At 46.4% G+C, this 20,760-nt stretch overlaps 1 protein-coding gene across 2 annotated transcripts in view; it reads left to right on the forward strand.

Annotated features, from left to right (window-relative positions):
* Nucleotides 1-20,760, forward strand: part of smtnb (smoothelin b) — a 341,529-nt gene that overhangs the window by 69,591 nt on the left and 251,178 nt on the right. For both annotated transcript variants that reach the window (XM_080208169.1, XM_080208168.1), the window contains exon 2: nucleotides 4,002-4,162. In XM_080208169.1, coding sequence (XP_080064295.1) covers nucleotides 4,002-4,162 — 161 coding nt within the window. The remainder of the gene's footprint in view (nucleotides 1-4,001; nucleotides 4,163-20,760) is intronic.

The raw sequence follows: 20,760 nt of genomic DNA on the forward strand, positions 1-20,760 counted from the left end.
AAACCACTTGTGTATGAAGATTTACCTTGCATGTCTCCAGACTTGCTTGACATTAGTTAGTTAACCACCCCAACCCATCTTGTGTGTAGCAGAGATTAATGCAGGGTTCTTCATTCAACTGCCTATTCTTGAAATGCAATCCAACCATGATTTTTTAGGCTATTAACAGTGTGTGCATTACTACTTAGCCCTTGCCTGTCTTTATGTCCACATACATGCAAATGAATGCATGAAGTTTCTAGCAGTAGTTGCTGGATTGTGATTAGGAGTACATAACAGAGAGGTTAATTTTATAGTTTTTACCATTACGTTAACAAACCTGAGTTCTTCCTGTTCTGCATGAGGCTCTAATAAAGTGCTTTTTATAATGAGTCATGAGGAGGAGAATGAGTTGGAAGAGAAATGGGGGTGGGAGGAATCTACCAGCCATAAGCCAGCATTTAATAGGTTTCATTTCTTAAGTTATAAAGTGATTTTGAGGGAGGAGCTTCAACTAGTTGTAGATCCAAAATATTATGTGAAAGTATAATTGGGATCTTACCAATTGTTAGTTGTGGAAAGTAATAGTGGAAATTAGACATATCTGTAAATAGGGAAGTTAGATGACCAATTTGGCTGTTTATGATCTTTAATACTTAGCAAGAGCATAAAGGGGTTTACGAGAAGGTTGTCTACCTTTTCATTTTGTTGATGAATGGAGTGTGGTATTCAGAGGAAATAAATTAAATGTTTTTTATTTAGTGTAAATAAAAAGTGTAAAAGGATGACAGTATTGTTTGATATCTAGTTTTAAGTCAAACTTTTTTTTTAAAAAAAGTCCCTCAACTAGCGTCTCTGAAACAGAGGGGGTGATTTTCTGGCCTTGCTGCACCTGGCGCAGATCAGGTCTATTCTGGAAAATTGTATGGAAGCTCTTGGGTGGCTGGGGACATGGCTGGCAATGCCCATCTGGTAGTTCCCACCTGGCATTTTGGCAGTGCCTGCCTGTGTACCAAGGCAGTGCCAAGGGGGTGGAGCCTGAGCAGGTGCTATGACATAGAATATGCAGGGAGAATCATGCAGGTGTGGAGCATGAAGAGGGGCCATATCAGGGTTCATGAAAGGGGCGTGATATCAGGAAGGAGGGGCATATCGGGGGGGCTCACTTGGAGGGCCCCAATGGCCTGATGCCGACAATCCATGTTGGGAAGTAGGTAGGGAAGCACAATGCTGGTGATGGTGGTGGGGGGATGGGGGATGGTTTATGCCAGTGCGCTGAGAGATTGGAGCGCCTGTTAGAATTTAAGTTTCTTTGAGATCTCCTCTCTCGCTTCTAAACTCAAATGAATATGATTCTAACTGACTTAGTCTCTTCTCATATGACAACCCTGCCATCCCAGAATCAGCCTGGTAAACCTTTGCTGGACTCCCTCTATAGCAAGGACATCCTTCCTCAGATAAGGACACCAAAATTGCACACAATACTCCAGGTGTGACCTCAGCAACACTCTATATACAATTGCAGTAAAACATTTCTATTCCAATATTCAAACCCTCTAGCTATGAAGGCCACAATACGATTAGCCTTCTTTGCCTGCTGACATGCACACTCACTTTTAGCAACTAGTGCATGAGGATACCAAAGTCTCGCTGAATATCCACCTCTCTCAATTTACCCTCATTCAAGTAATAATTTGTCTCCTATAATCTATCTTTCTATTATTGCTAACTGGACAATGTTACATTTGTCCACATTATACTGTATCTGTCATGCATATGCCCATTCAATCTGTCCAAATCATGTAGTAGCATCTCTGCGTCCTCCTCACAGTTCACCCTCTCACCCAACTTTGTATATTCTGCAGATCTGGAGATAATATCTTTAGTTCCCTCTTCCAAATCATGAATATGTAATGTGAACAGTTGGGGAACAGCATAGATCCCTGTGGTACCCCACTAGTCACTGTCATAGTCAGAAAAAGATAATTTATGCCAACCCTTTGCTTTCTATTTGCTAACCAGCTTTCTATCCATCTCAAGACATCGCCTGCAATTCCATACTGTTTAACTTTATGTTGTAGTCTGCTGTGTGAGACTTTGTCAAAAGCCTTCTGAAAGTCTAAATATAACACATCCACAGGACCGGTAATATCAGGGGAAGCGAAAAACCAGTTGTGATCCTGCCTAATCTCACCACCTCACCTCGCTGAAAGTCGGTGGGATGAAGTCATGATTATTTATGGGACATCACTATGCCCATTTCTTTCCACCAAAACAATGACTATGCATTGCAGCTATTTCATAGGTTATAAAATATTTTGGGATATCATGAGGTCGTGAAAGATACTAGATGGATGAAATTCATTCTTTCCTTTATCTTGCCCTTATCAAAAGTTTGTAAAATGTATATGGGACATTATAAAAGATAAAAGTTATTTTTTCTATTTCCATGTCATATGATGTGGAAGCAACAATCAATTCATTTTAGTTTTTAATTTCTTTTCATCAGCCATAAAGAAGATTTCAGAACTTGAGGCATGATTTTCCTCGTTTCTGATGAAAGGCTTGTAACATGAAGGGAGCGATCTTTCCAAAAAATTTCAAAGCGCTGAACAAGCTTGAAAACAGGAGAGAATCGCATTCTTGGCTGAGCTCCCAGAAGCAACCGTATGGCACTTAGAGAGCCCTGATGTGACTCTTGCCGTAAAAAGTCTGACAACACCAGGTTTTAGTCCAACCTATTTATTTGATAATATTCTCACTAGCTTTCGAGGGGACAGCCTCTTCGTCAGGTGAATGGAGAGTTCTGGCGAAGAGGCTGTCCCCTCGAAAGCTAGTGAGAATATTATCAAATAAATAGGTTGGACTAAAACCTGGTGTTGTCAGACTTTTTACTGTGTTTACGCCAGTCCAACGCCGGCATACCCACATCGTGACTCTTGCCAGCAGGAGGAGGGATGGAGCCTATTTACACCAGGAAGCCAGCTGCTAGGCTCCAGGGATATGCGTATATGGAATGAGCTGCCAGAGTGGTTGAGGCAGGTTCAAAAGCAACTTTTAAAAAGCATTTGGATATTTACATAGATGGAAAAGATATAAAGGATTCGAGGGATATGGGCCAAATGCGGACAATTGGGACTAGCTGGGAGGGCACCATGGTTGGCATGGACTGGTTGGGCCGATGGACCTGTTTCTGTGCTGTATTGCTCTACGACTATATGACACCATTGCGCAGGTACCCCAATCTCCCACATTGTGTACAATGTCTATGCAGTGCACTGGGAGATCTGTCAGTCCCCCGCCCTGGACATCACCCCAGCTGATTCCACCCCTCCTGCTTTGCTCCCTTTGCTGCCCTGGCTGGTCCCCTCCCCTGCTGCCTTGGCAGTGCCTGGAGCCTGATGGGCAGTGTCAGGGTGTCCAGTGGGCACTGACAGGGTGCCAGGCTGGCATTTCCTGGTCCTGCCCCCAATCACTAGGGAGGCTGTAAAGGCCTCCGGTCCCACCAGTGAAGCGAGCTGGTAAGATTGCCCCCTCAGCATTTCCACAAATATTGCCTAACCTCTTGGTTATGTCCAGCTAGGGTGGTGTGGTGGCACAGTGATTAGCACTGCTGCCTGAGAGTGCCAGGGACCAGGGTTTGATTCCTGGCATGGGTCACTGTGTAGAGTTTGCATGTTCTCCGTGTGTCTGCATGGGTTTTCTCTGGGTTCTCTAGTTTCTTTCCATGGTCCAAAAGACTTGTTGCTTAGGTGCAGTGGCATGCTAAATTCTCCCTCTATACCGGAACAGGTGCTGGAGTGTGGCGACTAGGGGATTTCCACGGTAACTTCATTGCATTGTTAACATAAGTCTACTTGTGACAATAATGAATAATGATAAAGCTATTTTTTATTTAATGTTTTCAACGTCTGTAGAATTTTGCTTTTGCATTATGTTCTCTGTCTGGTTTAGAATTGGCATACAATAATTTTATCCGAATCTAACTTAATTTTTTTTCCTTTTTTTCTCCCCTGAAACAGCTTGAGGTGACTGATGACCTAGATGAACGCAGACTTATTCGTTCCACTATATGTGAACTGAGAAGGAAGGAGCTGAAAGGAATGGAGGAAGCGCTATCCTCCAAACGCTTTCGTTCTGAAAGAACAAATGAACGCCTTGAAAACAAAGAGAATCGTCTACGGTAAGGCTATGTGCAGTATGTGAGTTTAAATAATCTTAAGTAAAAACTGATGCACGTCTTGTATGTAAACTTCCCTCCTGGTCTCTCTGGTACAAAAAAAATGTATACCTCATCAGTAGATTTTCTGATAGCTCAGCAGGGAAATGTACTGCTGATGTTGACCTGGGCCATGCAGATAAGCAATTCCAAAGGATTAAATAATGATCTATGCCTTGTGCTTGTTATCTCAGCTGAGGCATTATTGGAAGCGCCACTTCATACACGTGTGTCTCCAGGTTAGGGTGAGAGAAAGGCAGTTTGTAATCATTGCTGAAAAGTGCACTGTGTGGTTGTTGTGTGAGGACAGAATTGGACTCTATAGTTTGTCTGGTCAAGCTACTTACCCACATGGCTTTTGCATAAAAGAATGACCATTCAAATTAGAGCTGGAAATAGTTGATACTGTTCATAACACCTTGAGTGGAATTCTAACATATCATGGCAAGGGGGTGGGAATGTGGAGTGTTTTCCACTGAGGTGGAAAAACACACCAAATTTTCTGGCTCCAATCTCATGAATTGTGCACCCATCAGTTTCATGCTGTATTCAGTGGTGGGACAGGCTTGGATAGCATGTAGAGCACCGTCATGTCCAGATGCCATACTGGCTGCTGGCATGTTCCAGGGTCCAGGGTTGCCTTCGGTCTCCATCCAGAGCTCCAGTGGCAGCCTCAGGCATTGTTCATGTGAGTCTTAACATCTGCGCGCCACATTGTTTAAAATGTGTTTCATACCGGCATGGTTTCCTGCTGGCATTGCAGAGAATCTGACATGGGGGAAGGGAGTTAAGGCCTTCAATTACAGGTTCATGTTGATCTCTGGTGGTTTTTATGACTTGCCATGGTGGGTTCCAGTGGAAGATCCCACCGTAAAGTCACACTGGAGTGAAACTGATCTTTGGGCTTCTCGTCTGCCCCATGCCTGCCATTAAACTCGCCAGCACAGAGTTGGGAGAATTCTGCCTCTTGTTGAAGGTTGTTAACAATTATGATGCATAGACTTCAAATGTAAAATGACTGGAGCAAAGAAAAGCAGAGGTACCAATTGATCCTTGATTCAAACATCAGCTCTCATTTGTTACAAAAAAAATTAAACCTGTGTTTGGGACACAATGAGAAGTCCATGAATCTTGACTAAGACAGAATCACACACTCTGATAACACGCTTTTCAACACGCTAAAAATAAGTTCGCGAAGAATAAAAGCAGTGCCAATGTTTTAAGAGTGACCAGCTGTAACGAGCTGAACTCAAATTGTTTCCTTATTAATTCCAGAGAAATATTGCTGCAGTGTGAATTAGTACAGAGATTCATGAGAGTGTACAACAGTTGTAACTTTGAAAACATTATATCATCTTTCTATTTCCGGAAAACTTAAATGTATGTCCCATTTGAATAAACTCAGAGGGGTGGAGTAAAGCTCCCCTGCAGGTGGATTTGAACATGGTGGGGGGCGGGCTTTTAAATCCAGCAGGTAGCCTGTCCACCACCTTCCACCACCCCGTGCCATTGTAGTTTCTGTGCCTGGGGGCAGGATCAGCTAGGCCACCTTTCAGTGGGCAATTGAAGCCCTTAAATGAGCAATTAATGCCTACTTAAATATTATGTTACTTTGTTCTCTATCAATACAGACAAAGCTGAAAATGGATGTGATGACCCTCATGAGGGTCATTGGGAATCACTTATTTTTTTATTTATTAGCATTATGAGTAAGCTTACATTAACATTGCAATGAAGGTACTGTGAAAATACCCTCGTTGCCATACTCCGGCGCCTATTCAGGTACGCTGAGGGAGAATTTAGCATGGCCAGTGCACCTAACCAGCCAGTCTTTCAGACTGTGGGAGGAAACCGGAGTACCTGGAGGAAACCCATGCAGACATGGGGAGAACATGCAGACTCTGCATGGGCAGTGACATAAGCCAGGATTCAAACCCAGGTCCCTGGCACTATGTGGCAACAGTGCTAACCATTGTGTCACCCCTGTGCCACTGTGCCACCCTGCCACCCCAATTGATCTCCCTAAGAGCCTCACTGAGTTCCACTGGTAACAGGTAATAAGTTGCCCAGCTGGAATTCATTACATAAGCCTTTTATAAGGCAGACTCAGGATTGGACCTGCAGAATTGCAGTCCCAGGCTGGGTCTGGTGGATATACACCACAGTAGTGGGCTTTTGGAATTATTGCATTGTCTAATTTGTTTTTACATGGAGGAGGGGAAAGAAAAAGCAGCCGCTGAGGAGTTACTGCTCTATATTACCTGCCTGCAACTTGTGCTGCGGGGCCCAGAACATTTCACCTGGAGAAAAGGATGTGTCCTGCAACTGCTTTTGGAGCTACTGCAGTGAGCTGCTCCTAGTTGGGGAGAGAGAGACTAGGATTGCAAAAGCCTGAGGCTGCACAACCTGCAACGAGAGAGAGGAGCTGTAAAACTGCATCTGGACTTGCTGCCACCATCTAAATAGTCTCACAATACCAGGTTAATGTCCTACAGGTTTCTGTTGTTGTTCGCCCATCGTCTTTGATGAGGACCTTGACACCATCAGTTGCGTTGTGTCCGAAGATGACTGATCAGGCCAATTTGGGCATGGAATATCCTAGCACATATTGGACAGACTTGTGTAGGCATTGTAGTTGTTGCGTTGGTGGTTCTGGACTTGTGCAGCTCATGCTTAAGTTGTGCTTCAGCGATGCAGCTTACTTCATAAGCTTGACAGCCCTTGTGGATGAGGCAGCGCCAGGTAGGGTGGTTTTATGCCAGCATTTCCTAGGTGGTCGTGTCTATGTCCAGCGACTTCAGGGAGGCCTTGAGTGTGTCTTTGAAATGTTTCTTCTGCCCTCCATGTGAGCGTCTTCCAGCAGAGAGTTCTCCAAAAAGGAGCTGCTTGGGTATGTGCTCGTCTGACATACGGATGACATGATCTGCCCACTGGGTCTGTGCTGTCATCACAGTGTGTGGATTGATGGTAGGCTTGCTCTAGAGAGAACTTCAGTGTCTGGTACTTTGTTTTGCTATCTGATGCATTATATTCTGCAAATATGTCATATTTCATGTCATATTACAAATCATGTGGAAATGATTGAGCTGTCTTGCATACCTTTGATACACAGTCCACGTTTCACAAACATTCAGGAGGGTAGTGAGTACCATGGCGCTATAGACCTTCAGTTTTGTTGCTGGGCTGATTCCTCGACGTTCCTGTATAGTGGACTGCAGTCTACCGAAAGCAGAACTTGACTTTGCTATTCTGCAGTTAACTTCTGTATCAATAGTCACTGCTTGGGAAAGGGTGCTGCCAAGATAAGTGAACTGGTCCACTGCCTGTAGTTTCTGCCCTTTGATTATGATTATGGGTTCTGTGTATGATAAATGAGGAGCAGGCTGGTGCATGACTTTGGTTTTTTTAATGTTGATGAGTCCAAAGTTGCCACAAGCCACGGAAAACTTGTCCATACTGACTTGCATCTTTGGCTGTGAGTCAGCATACAGGGCGCAGTCATTGGCAAAGAGGAAGTCTCTCAGAACAGTCTCCTTCACTTTGGTAATAGCTTGAAGTCTCCACAGGTTGAAGAGCTTCCCATCCACTCTGTACTTGAGGCTGATTCCAGCAACACTGCCCTGGAAGGCATCATTCAGCATGGCAGTAAACATCATGCTGAACAGTGCGGGTGCGAGCACACAGCCCTGTTTGACATCATTGGTGACTGGGAATGCCTCAGAGGATTCTCTGCCATCCAGTACTCTGGCTGTGATGCCATCATGGAACTGGTGTTCCATCTGAATGAATTTGGGAGGGCAGCCGACCTTTGACATGATCCTCCGCAGGCCTTGTTGGCTTACAGTGTCGAAGGCTTTTGCGAGGTCAACAAAGGTTATGTCGAGCTCGCGATTCTGCTCCTGACAGTTCTCCTGAAGTTAGCGCGCAGCAAAAATCATGTCATTAGTCCTGCGACCTTTGCAGAAGCCACACTGTGACTCTGGAAGCGTGACCAGACGATCTAGCAAGACTCTTGCGAGGGTTTTTCCTGTTATGAGAGCAGTGAGATTCCTCGCTAGTTGTCGCATACTTGCCGATTGGCCTTCCTCTTGTAGAGGTGTATGTTGGAAGCATCTTTAAGTTCCTGAAGAATGGATCCTTGCTTCCAAAAGGATTGGAACAACTCGGTGAGCTTCTCGATAGGTGCAGGACCAGCAGCTTTGTAGATCTCTGTGGGTATGCCATCTGCCCATGGGGCTTTGCCACTGGATAGCTGGCTGACACCTTTCGTGACTTCAGCTACTACCAGTGGATCATCCATGGCACTGTTGATATCAACCCTGGGAATCTTGCCTATTGCCTCATCGTTAATAAATGACAGTCAGTTGAGGATGGCTTCAAAGTGGTCAGCCCATCTTGGCAGGATCTGAGTCCTCTCTGTAATGAGAGTTGTACCATCTGTACTCTGGAGGGGGGACCTCCCGAGAGTTGAGGTCCATAGAGAGTGTTGAGGGCTTCATAGAACCATTTCAAATAATTTCTGTCAGCGTATCCCTGTATTTCATCTGCCTTGGCGCTCAACCAGGTATCCTGCATTTTACGCACTTTATTCTGGACTGTCCTGCGAGCACTGGTAAAAGCATTTTTTTGGCAACTGATGATGGGTCATTGTGACAGGCCTGATGAAGACGTGCTTTTCAAGAAGTAGAGCCTGTATCTCCTCATCATTCTCATCGAACCAGTTATGCTGCTTGCAGGTAGACGGCCCGAGCATCTTCAATGCAGATGTATGGACAGCATCCCTAAAGTGTTCCCAGTCGTCCTCAGCGCTGCCTGTGAGATGTATGTCAGCATGCTTGATTTCTAATTTTTCAGCCAGTGCTGAAGCTGTGTTGGGGTTCTTTAGCTTGGCCGTATTGATTCTTTTCATAACTTTGCTTCCTTGTGGTCGCCTCTTGGGTCTGATGCTGAGCCTTATTTTGGAGACAACGAGCCTGTGATCTGCACAGCAGTCAACACCACAATGGCCTTGGTCGCTCTGATATCCTGCCCGTCTTTTCTCCTAACAATGACATAGTCGATAAGATGCCAATGCTTAGAGTGCGGGTGCATCCAAGAGGTCTTGTTACGGGTAGGCAGTCGGAAGGTTGTGTTGGTGATGAGGAGGTTGTGTGCTGCACAGGTCTTCATTAAGAGTAGGCCATTACTGTTGCACTTGCCCACTGCATGCCTCCCACTGACTCCCTGCCAGGTTGCAGAGTTGCACCCAACTCTTGCATTGAAATCGCCAAGCAAGATCAGTTTGTGTGTACTGCTCGCTGTTCATAGTAGGGTATCTAGTCCTTCGTAGAACTTGTCTTTCGTCTCGTCCAGGTTGTTCATTGTGGGGTCATTGGCGCTGATCAGGATGGCTTGACTTCTGTTCTGAGGCGGAAGCTGTAATGTCATAAGCCAGTCGTTCATGCCTGGTTTCCGAACAAGGTAACTCCTGACGGTGAATCCAAATACAGCATCACGACGCCCATCACTGCCACGACCGCTCCAGAAAAAAGTGTATGCGCCTCCAGATTCAGTCAACCGACCCACATTGGAAAGACGAATTTCACTCAAGGCTGCGATGTCAATATTGTACCTTGCAAGCTCTCTCGCGACTAAGGCTGTTCTTCTCTCTGGTCTGTCTGCTGTAGGGTTGTCCAAAAGCGTGCGCATGTTTTGAGGTGCCAGTGGTGAGCGGTGTCACCTTGTGTTTTATTTTGTTTGTTCAACCGCAAGATGGGATCCCCGCCAGCTGTGGTAAACTGGCCAGGGTGTAATGAAGCAGGCAATGTTTAGGGCACCTATTCTAGCCCCTTCCTCATCCTAGGGAGGTGAGCAGTGCGTTCCTGAAGAGGACTGCTCAGTCGTCTAGGTAGACATCGCGTTTCACTGCTGCTTCGGTCAACGGAAAATGACCATTGGACCTGAGCTGCCTGTGTGCAAGTCCGTGACTACAGCTCCTAGTGTATCCAACCATTGCCACAAGGGTTGAAACAGACTGATGATGATGATGATGATGGTGGTGTCGAACTAGTGCTTGATTTGGATTAAAGTGAGGGAGAATTGCGCAGTGTCAACCTCACTCTCTCTTCCCAATTCCCATCGAGATCCAGTGGCAAAACAAGAGTCAAGACAGCTGGAGATGGGATTAGGCGCAGTGGATGACCAAGACATCTTCTGTGTCTTGTCCTGCCCTTTGCGTTCCATGACACTTGCAGAGACCGCATTCTTGACCGTTGGACCGTCCGTTGGTCTCGTCTGCTCAATCCGCCGGAGTCTGTTTTCACATGCTGGGATAAACATTTCCCTATCTCACCAAGGATTGAGACCTGTTGGCCACCCTCACTTGGTTTAGCCAGCTTGTTGAAGCCATTGCATGGGGTGTGGCCACTGTCGCATGCAAACAGCTACAGGGAGTCACAGGTGAGAGCTGAGTGCCAGGTGTGGACAAACTGCCCAGAAAGGACGTGACATGTTCCTCCACCAGAGGTACAATCCCTCCCTGACAACCCACAAACTCCCCCAACAGGTTTATTTGGTAGCACAAGCCACAAGCTTTCAGAGCGCTGCTCCTTCATCTGGTGAGTGGGATCGTGTTCACAAACAGGGCATATAAAGACACAAACTCAATTTACAAAATAATGGTTGGAATGTGAGTCTTTATAGGTAGTCAAGTCTTAAAGGTACAGGCAATGTGAGTGGGAAGAGGTTTAAGTACAGTTAAAGAGATGTGTTTTGTCTCCAGCCGGGACATTTAGTGAGATTTTGCAAGCCCATTCGTGGGGGTTACAGATAGTGTGACATGAACCCAAGATCCTGGTTGAGGCCGTCCTTGTGTGCGGAACTTGGTTGTCAGTTTCTGCTCAGCAATTCTGCGTTGTGTGTCGTGAACGCCACCTTGGAGAATGCTTACCCGAAGATCAGTGGCTGAATACCTGTGACTGCTGAAGTGTCCCCCAACAGGAAGGGAACACTGCTGCCTGGTGATTGTCAAAAGGTGTTCATTCATCCACTGTCATAGCGTCTTTATGGTCCCCCCAATGTACCATGCCGTGGGACATCTTTTCCTGCAACGTATCGGGTAGATAACGTTGGCTGAGTTGCAAGAGTATGTACCATGTACCTGATGGATGGTGTTCTCACGTGAGATGATGGGATCCATGTCAGTGACCTGGCACGTCTTGCAAAGGTTGTTGTGGCATGTAATGTCACTGTTCTCCTGAAGGCTGGGTAGTTTGTTGTGGGCAATGGTCTGTTTGAGGTTGTGCAGTTGTTTGAAGGCAAGAACTGGGAGTGTGGGGATGGCCTTGGCGAGGTGTTCGTCTTCATCAAAGACATGTTGAAGGTTCCAGAGAAGATGCCGTAACTTCTCCGCTTTGGGGAAGTACTGGATAACGAAGGGTACTGCGTCTGCTGTGTCCCATGTTTGTCTTCTGAGAAGGTTGGTGCGGTTTTTCACTGTGGTACGTCAGAACTGTCGATCGATGAGTCGTGTGCCATATCCTGCTCTTATGAGGGCATCTTTCAGCGTCTGGAGATATCTGTTGCGATTTCCTCATCTGAGCAGATCCTGTGTATAAGGAGGGCTTGTCCGTAGGGGATGGCTTCTTTAATGTGTTTTGGGTGGAAGTTGGAGAAGTCGAGCATCGTGAGGTTATCTGTGGGCTTCGGGTATTGCTAAGCTGGCTGTCATTAATGGAGATGCATGAGTCCAAGAATGGAGACAATACACATCTCTTTAACCTGTTTTTAACACTCTCTTTCCACTCACATTACCTGTACCTTTAACACTTGATTACTTGTAAAGATTTGCATTCCAACCATTATTTTGTAACTTGAGTTTGTGTCTTTATATTGCCCTGTTTGTGAACAAAACTCCCACTCACCTGATGAAGGAGCAGAGCTCTGAAAGCTTGTGGCTTGTGCTACCAAGTAAACCTGTTGGACTTTAATCTGGTTTTGTGAGACTTCTTATTATGCTTACCCCAGTCCAACGCCGGCATCTCCACATCTCATCTAAATATCCATGGAGGCTGAATAGAGGCAGGAAGGTTGGTGCTTATTAGAGGAGCAGAGAAGATTTGCTTCCTCAAACTGTCTATAAACTATACCAAGAGTGTGGTGGGAGATGAAGTTACAACTTTGGATGCTTTAGCAGGCCCTGCTGGATTAAAGACACCAAGTCTTCCCACCTGCTGAGCAAGGAACACTGTCAGCTGACATACAGCGTCTGCCTTCCCTGATTTCCCATCCTCATCTTCCCTCCTGCCCTTTTTTCTCTCTCCCTTTCTGCTCATCAGCAATCAGCGCTTGAGAGAGAGAACTCTTTCTGCTTTTCCCCCATAATACAAATAAAAATACCAATCACCTGGCAGCAACTCCAACTCCATCAGTGGCAGGGCTCTCCAGAACCATCTATGCAGGAGTGGTGACCTCTCCGGTCTCCACTGCTCCTGTAGCCCTGTCACCCTTTAAACACCTGATTAAACAACTAAGAGTGAAGTGCTACACCCACCTGAAATGTCTGTTGAGGTACACATTAGTACAGTGGCTGGGATTGTCGGCCACACTGCTAGTATGGCCTCCTCTAAAATGTATGGCAAAACCAAGTTCTTTTTGAAGGCTGAATGAGTGGTCTACCTCCTTTTGGAAAGAGGTTTATGGTGGGTGTGTACTTCGTAGCAATGAACCCACTCAAGGCCGCGCCGAGACTCATACTATTGAATATCTCACCCTTCATCCATGTTGAGCTCCTCCTTTCCCACCTTCATCAATGGGATCCCTCTCAGCTCCAGGGAGGCCTCCTTCTGACACATCTACTCCTTCATGTGCCAGGCTTTCATTTGCCTGTCTTGGGAGGAGTGCCTGGAGGGGGGGTTCGATGGCTGCCACAATGGGGCCACTTACCATGTTTGCAAATGATGTGCGATGACATGCCTGTAAGGGGATTGGGCAGGTTCATAAGACCTGCCCCACCTCCAAGGACTGCCAAAAACCCCTTGGTGGTCGCAGCTGGTGCTGCCACAGCCCCTCCTTCACTGATAAACTCCCAACTGTCTCCCCTACAGGGAGGGCCACACCAGCAGCAATCACCACCTTGGTTGCTGATGAGGAGGGGAGAGAGTATCCACATGGCTGGGAGGCACAGCAGAGGGCAAAATGAGGGAGGGGGAGGGAGGAAGGAGACGGACATCACTCCCATACCTGAACCCAAACGACAGGTTCAAGGAATAACACCACCTCTGGACCCGTCACAAAATCCAGGGCCATTGACATCTCAGCACTGAGTGGTGGGCTTGGCATTGTTCTGAGTGGGTCCATGTTACAGCAATGCAACCCCAAGCTGGTGGCTTTCTTACAAGGGTGGACAAACCCAGGGGGCGGAACACAGAAGGGGGGCAGTATAGTGGGGGAGGCACCCAGAGTGCAGACTTCACCTGCCTGGGTGCTCTCAAAGAAAAAGTGCTACACCTCGGAGGAGGAGGGATCTCCACAGCTCACGGCAAAGCCTGCCATTAATATTTAAATCAGCTTTACATCCAGAAAGGTGCAAAACCAACTTTGCCAGTAAAACAGTTCCAGTTAGATTAGGAGAGGCAGAAAACTGGGCACAAACCTGACCTTTCACTTCCTGCCCAACCTTATTATCTCGCCTCGCTGAAAGTTGGGCGGGATGAGGTCATAAGATTGCGGCCCAGGACTTTTTATATTTCCACTGCGGTTACTGGGACAGAGTCTAGCTAGCCCTTGACTGTGATGGTTGGATCTGTCTGGGCCATGATCGCACCAGATTCAGAGCGAAAAGAATGGCACTAGCTAAATCGTTTCTTCGTCGGATTCTTGAGAGAGTGGAAGGGCACTTCCTCTGAGCACTAAAAAATGGTGTTGCAAAGAACCACAACTTTTAACATGAAGGTGTCCATAGCGAACATCAGCAGCAGTGGAGAGGCGCACCACAGGTTCTAGAACTTCTCAATCCTCTGGGTCAGGAAGTATGCGATATGCCTTGGATCATCACGTCACATGCCATTTGTGATAAAGTTGTGAGACGTGGTTGGGTTGTTCAACAGAGAGTTTAGGGAGGATGTGAAGAAAAGCCTTTTTATCCCGAGGGTGGTGATGGTCTGGAATGCGCTGCTTGAGACAGTGGTAGAGGTGGGTTGCCTCACATCCTTTGAACAGTACCTGGATGAGCACTTAACACACTATAACATTTAGGGCTATGGACCAAGTACTGGCAGTTGGGATCAGGTGGGAGTTCAGATGTTTCTAATGTGTTGGTGCAGACTCAATGGGCCAAAGGGCCTCTTCTGTGCTGTCTGATTCTATGTCTGGTGAACGCCTGGCAAATCTCCATCCTGGCTCCAATGTCTTCACTTGTGCTATGCCTGGAGTTGGGGTGCCCAGGTTTGACTGCTGTTACCTTTCGAAGGTGTGGTAGGTGCTGTGCACTGACCACTGTCTGGTATGGGCTGAACTCATTCTGTCTGACGTCCAGGTGCAGTTCATGTATTGGCACTTAAACAACCTGATGATGAGTGATAAGTGGTTCTTGGACATGTTTCGTTGCTTCTGGGCCGGCTGGATAAGAAAGTGGGGAGGCTTCCCCCTTTTGAGGGTATGGTAGGACGTAGGCAAGACTCACGCCATTGGGTCAAGCGGTCGTGGATCTGGCTCCTCGTGCTGCTGGCTGACTATGGATCTTCTGTCTCGGATCCAGAGGACATCAGGGCTCTCGCCCAAAACTATTACACTGCACTTTTCTATTTGGATCCGCCCAGCGAGGATGCCCATTTTGTGGGAGGACCTGCTGCAGATTGGACTGGTGGACACTAGAAACCTTGATGTCCCTATCAACTTGGAGGAACTGACCAGCACTCTGAGCAGCTTCTTCAGGTCTAAGACCTCGAAGCTGGATGGGCTGATAGTGGAGTTCTTCAGGATGTTCTGTGGAACGATTATACAGCAGACCTAGAGGAGAGTGTCTTGACGTGGGTGATGCCCATTTCGTGGTGCAGGACCATGATTGCCCTACTGCCCAAGAAGGGTGTTTTCACCAACTAAGCTGGCATCTGGTCTCCCTCTTCAGCACAGTCTATAAAATCTTTGTCAGTGCAATGACTTCTCATCTTGGCACCGTGCTTGACTACGTGATGCACTCTAACCAATCCTTCACTCCTGCAGGCTGGACCATCCACGACAGCCTTCATCTGGCTTGGGACCTGATCCTCCATTCCCTGAGGACTGGTTTGTCAAGCACTTTCCTGTTTCTTTACCAGGGAAAGGCGCTCGACAAAATGGATTACAGATATTTATTTGTAACTCTAGGAGCATTCCAGCTTAGGATGCAATATGTCGCCTGAAACCAATTACGGTATGCTGCTGCAGACTGTCTCGTTAAGGTTAAAGGATCGATGATGGCACCCCTTCACTTTGGAAGAGGGCATGGCAGACTTGTCTCTTGTCTGGCCAATGGGATTCTATCCTGCGTCTCTTCAGAGGAAGTTGTAGGGATTGACTCTGCGCGGGCCGGGTACAGAAGTGATCCTGTTGGCTTACACTGACGACGTGTTCCTCATATTCACAGACCTGGCTCATCTGCGGAGGATGTCAGTGTCAGGCTGTGTACCCTGCGTCCTCTGACAGGATCAACTGGGATAAGTGTCTCAGACTCCTGATCGGTCTGTGGCAGATGGATCCTCTTCCAGAGGAGCTTGTGCCTTTCACCTGGAGCAGGAGCAACTCCTTCTACTTGGAAGTCCATCTTTGCCCGGCTGAGGAATCCTGGCTGGTGAATTGGCAAGAGCTGAAGGCCAAGGTAACCAGTCACCTGAATTGCTGGACAGGTGCATTAGCCATGTTAAATTGCTCCTTAGTGTCCCAGGATATGTAGGTTAGAGGGATTAGTGGGGTAAATATATGGGGTTACGGGGATAGGGCCTAGGTGGGATTGTTGTCGGTGCAGACTCGATGGGCTGAATAGCCTCCTGCACTGCAGATTTTCTGATTCTATGACAGCTTCGAATGCTGCCTTTATAGGGATCGAGTTCTAATCATAAGCCAGCTGACGGCTTATGTTTTATAAGTTTATTCATTTTGTCACAAGTAGGAGTGCATTAACACTGCAATCAAGTTTCTGTGAAAATCCTCCAGTCGCTACACTCTGGCGCCTGTCCAGGTATAGTGAGGGAGAATTTAGCATGGCCAGTGCAACGAACCAGCATGTCTTTCAGACTATGGAAGGAAACAGGAACACCTGGAGGAAATCCACATAGACATAGGGAGAACGTGCAGACTGTGCACAGATAGTGAGTCGAACGTGAATCTCTGATGCTGTGAGGCAGCAGTGCTAACCATTGTGCCACTGGTAGGTGTTGTGGTACGGTTGGTCACTTTGATCCCTCCCCCTTATTTTGTCACAAACATCCAAAGAACTCATACAACTTTTCTGGGACAAAAGACTGCACTCGATTGCTGCTGAGGTTCTGACTTTCCTGTGTAGGGAGGGCAGTCAGCCAGGTGCACAGCATGAATTATGACTTGCAGCTCTTCTTACTGGATCTGAGAGGACTTCAAAACTCCTTGCAAGCATTGCCCATCTTTTATCAGAACCAACTTAAAGTCTGGGGCACGATTACCTAGCGCTGCAACTCTCTCTCCTGTCTGGAGAAGTGGCTGTCATACGGAAGCTGCTGCTCAGGAACCTGCTCTTACACCAACACTATTCCCAGTGGCTGGTAGTGAGACTGGCTGTGACTGCTGGGGTGACCAGGGTCATGGATATGCTGGGTGATGGAGGAGTGGGCTGGATGACACTCCATGAGTTCGCTCAGAGCGCAGTGACCAATGCCATCCATTACCTTAAAATGGTAGTGCTTGGACTTGATATCACACGTGGTCTCGGAGATGCAGCTGTGGGTGGAATCCTGTCTGAGTGCACCCCTGCTCAGTTGGAATTTCATATTAGCCCCAAGCCCAGAACTGTTTTTCAGGGACTGGAGCCCCACAGTCTGAGCCACCTAATAGAAATGCCCTCCGTGCCCTTTGCCACAGCACGGAGGGATTTCCTGGGTGGACTGTTGCTGCACACCTTGTACTACCTTGCCCTCGTCCATCGTACTTTGTTACCATCTGACGGAGGAAGTCTACAGTGGAGGTCTCTTTATGGAGTGATCGCCATTAATATTGGGATGGAGGGTGATGCTGGCAGCAGTCCCATGAAACCGCAGGTTACATTGGTTCATGGGCTCCCAAGAAACCTGTCTTTTTTCTGTGGCACTGTGGCGCCCATGGACTATTCTGTGTTAATTGTTTTAGGCTGCACTCGCTTTATAGTCGTATGAAAAATCTCTTGTAGTGTTTCGTTTGCACTTCAGCCCCGAGCTCCAGATCTATAGGTACCCAGTGCGGGCGGGGGTGTGGGTGCAGTGAAGGAGGAGGACCTCCTTGTGAACCTGGGCCTGGCCAAACTTGTTATCAACAGGCCCAGACAGTGGGGACTGGATTGGCTAACCCTCTACTGCAGCTATGTTTGAGGCTGGATGTCCCTGGAGAACATTTGTCCATAATCACAGTTGAGGCCTTCAGTGCTCATTGGGCACTGTAGAACTGGGGATGTATTATCGACCCCTTTAATCATCTTTTGGGTTTAATGTTTTAAGTTTCCTTAATGCTTTGTTTTTGTTTTGGGTGGACTCCCCTTTAAGAGGCTGCCCTCCTTTGTCCCTCAGTTTAGTTTAATTTGTTATGCTAAAAAGAATGACAGGGATTAGTGGGTGTACATCAAGATTGTTGTTTTACTTTATGTTCTGCGAATAAATGATGTTCCTTTGCAGTCAGGTTTCTTGAATTATTACAGTCGGCTTAGGGGTTGAACACAGATCTTTAATGAAAGATTCTACTTAGTGCAGCTACTGTGCAGAGCAACAAATTAAAGATGACTGCTACATCATCTAACATTACATCACTTTTTGTGACATAACTATTTACATAATTATACATTTACATATTAGCAACAAATACTTTTTCAGAATATTAAGGGTCTCGTTCAGCACGTATGAGCTCATGAGGCAGCAGTGCTAACTACTGGGCCTCAGTGGTTAGCACTGCTGCCTCGCATCTCCAGGGATCTAGGTTTGATTCCCAGCTTGGGTCACTGTCTGTGTGGAGTTTGCACGTTCTCCCCTTGTTGGTGTGGGTTTCCTCCAGGTGCTCCGGTATCCTTCACATTTCAAAGATGTGTGGATTAGGTGCATTGACCATGCTAAATTGCCCCTTAGTGTTGGGGATGCATAGGTTAGAGGGATTAGCAGGTAAATATACGGGGTTACAGGGATGCAGCCTGAATGGGATTGTTCTTGATGCTGACCCGATCGGCCGAATGGCCTCCTTCTGTACTGTCGGATTTTTATGATTCTCCACTCCTGACATTTAACAGGCAGTGGAAGAGGCCATGCCAAACACCCAGCTGGGCAGGTTTAACAGTGTGGGTCTTGTGGTGGAGGCAGGTGGATTCTCCTTAACTGGCCACTGGGCTAATTGGAAACTCCACCCAACTCCATTGTCCCTCACCTTTCTGGGGTCTGCCGGCTTGGCACCTGGCGCGACCTCCAACTGTACCTAAATTATCCAGCACTGTATGCTTGAAGTGCTGGGAAGGTGCCAGTCTATGATTAGTTGGCAGTTCTCTTGAGGCAGGCCTCCTTGATTCTGAAGGGCAGAAGTCCTTCCCCCAGCCTACTGGCCCTTAAATATCTGCAGGGTATCTGGTGTACCCTTTACCGAATTCCCACCCCCTGACCGCTTAGCCTGGAGAGATTTGAGAATGTGCCTCGCATAATTCAATCTTGACTGTCCAGTTCGGAACAGATTGTTATGCTTCAGAGGAGACAAAATGACTCTCTAACTTGTGTCTTTGTGAAGGTGATGATAACTTTGTCAACTTTTGAGAGTTGTCTGTGGGTTTAAAAATGGCAAAACTGTAATTTCTGTTTTCATTCTGTACTCTTGTTCAGATCTGAAATCTTAGCAAAGATAGACCAGTCACCTCTCAAGTACTACAAAAACAGAGTTTGCGAGAACCTAAAAATTACAGAAATTTAAAACATTTGTGTTCTTGGAAAGATATACTGTATATTCAATGCACGGACTTTTGCACTGACTTGAGAAGGCCTTCGTTTTTTCTGGAATTCACAAACAGGCTATTTAGGTTGGGGTGACGTTGTGTAGAGCTGGTCACTTCAAGTTTTGCAATGAGTTCTATATTTTGTTTGTTAAATTCTTAAAGTGGAAGAAAAGAACATGTTTGTAAAGAGGCATGAAGTCTTCAAGTTAAGTGTGTGTGGAGTACTTCAGGTGAGAGAGGGAGGATTTTATGTCCTGATATCTGTGGGCAGGAAAGCCGGAGGGGGCAAAGAATCCAATAGAGTCCCAAAATGGTATTCATGCTGGAGATAGTCCTCGCCGTTGACACAATGGTTTCCTGCCATGAAAGGTTGGGAATCCTATTACCATATATTTGAATGTCATTATCTGGCCTCTAGCAATCTCATCCCTCCATGGAAGAAATCCCCCTCCCATGGGCAGTACCATGGGGGACCTTCCATTGGGGTGGTTCAGTGTGGGGTAGGATTTCATTAGGGGTGAGGGGGAAGGGGTGTGTCCATGGTGGGGGGGGGCGATCCTTTTTTATTTTTTAGATCACATACTGAATTAGCCTGCTTGCCAGCGTGGCATTGTGGGACCCACCTCTCAGATTTTTTCTGACCGTCAAACAATAAAGCATGAAAAGTTGGCAGTGCAGATGGCAGATTACGTACTGCATTCTCTACCTTGTGGGGAAAGGACCTTGGTGGAAACATTGTTGGTGCAGGCTCGATGGGCCAAATGCCCTCCTGCACTGTAGGGATTCTATGATTCTAAAAGCAGATTGTGCAGTGTACTCTTTACCTAGGATGCATCGGTAGCATTTCGCGCCTGACGTGGCTGGAACATTTCTATTCAACTTCTAACAGGCTTTGCTCTGTTTATGTGCAAAATTATTTGAGAAGTTAGGTGACAAATTAGAAAAAAAACTTATTGTGAGTGTTTTAAAATGGGTGCGTATTGGAGAGTCAAGGATAATCACTGCATTGCTCACATAGCTGTTCTATCTAGTTTTACATTCGATAAACTTCAGACAATTATCAGCTTGATATCCTAATTTGAGTTCTTGCTTTAAAAAAAAATTGTATAATTTTGAAGCACATGATTAGAACTTGTATTTTATTGACAGTTATAAGATGTAAACAATCTCATTATGAACAGAGGTCAGCCAGAATCCATGTCTTTTACATTGAGTTAGTAGAGAACAAATACTGTTTGGATGTTTACATTTTATACAACTATCAGACTGAGCAAAAGAAACATGCAGTAAAATCCATAAACCAATGTTGACAAAGATCCCTTAAAATGTTGTTAACTGATACTGCTATGAATGGCTTGATAATAACCATTTATCAGGTGAAAGGGCATTGACCTATAATGACTAATGATAGGCTTAAAAATTG

Source organism: Carcharhinus amblyrhynchos, chromosome 20 (assembly GCF_965287045.1).
Source record: "Carcharhinus amblyrhynchos chromosome 20, sCarAmb.v2.hapA, whole genome shotgun sequence".
Classification (NCBI taxonomy): domain Eukaryota; kingdom Metazoa; phylum Chordata; class Chondrichthyes; order Carcharhiniformes; family Carcharhinidae; genus Carcharhinus; species Carcharhinus amblyrhynchos.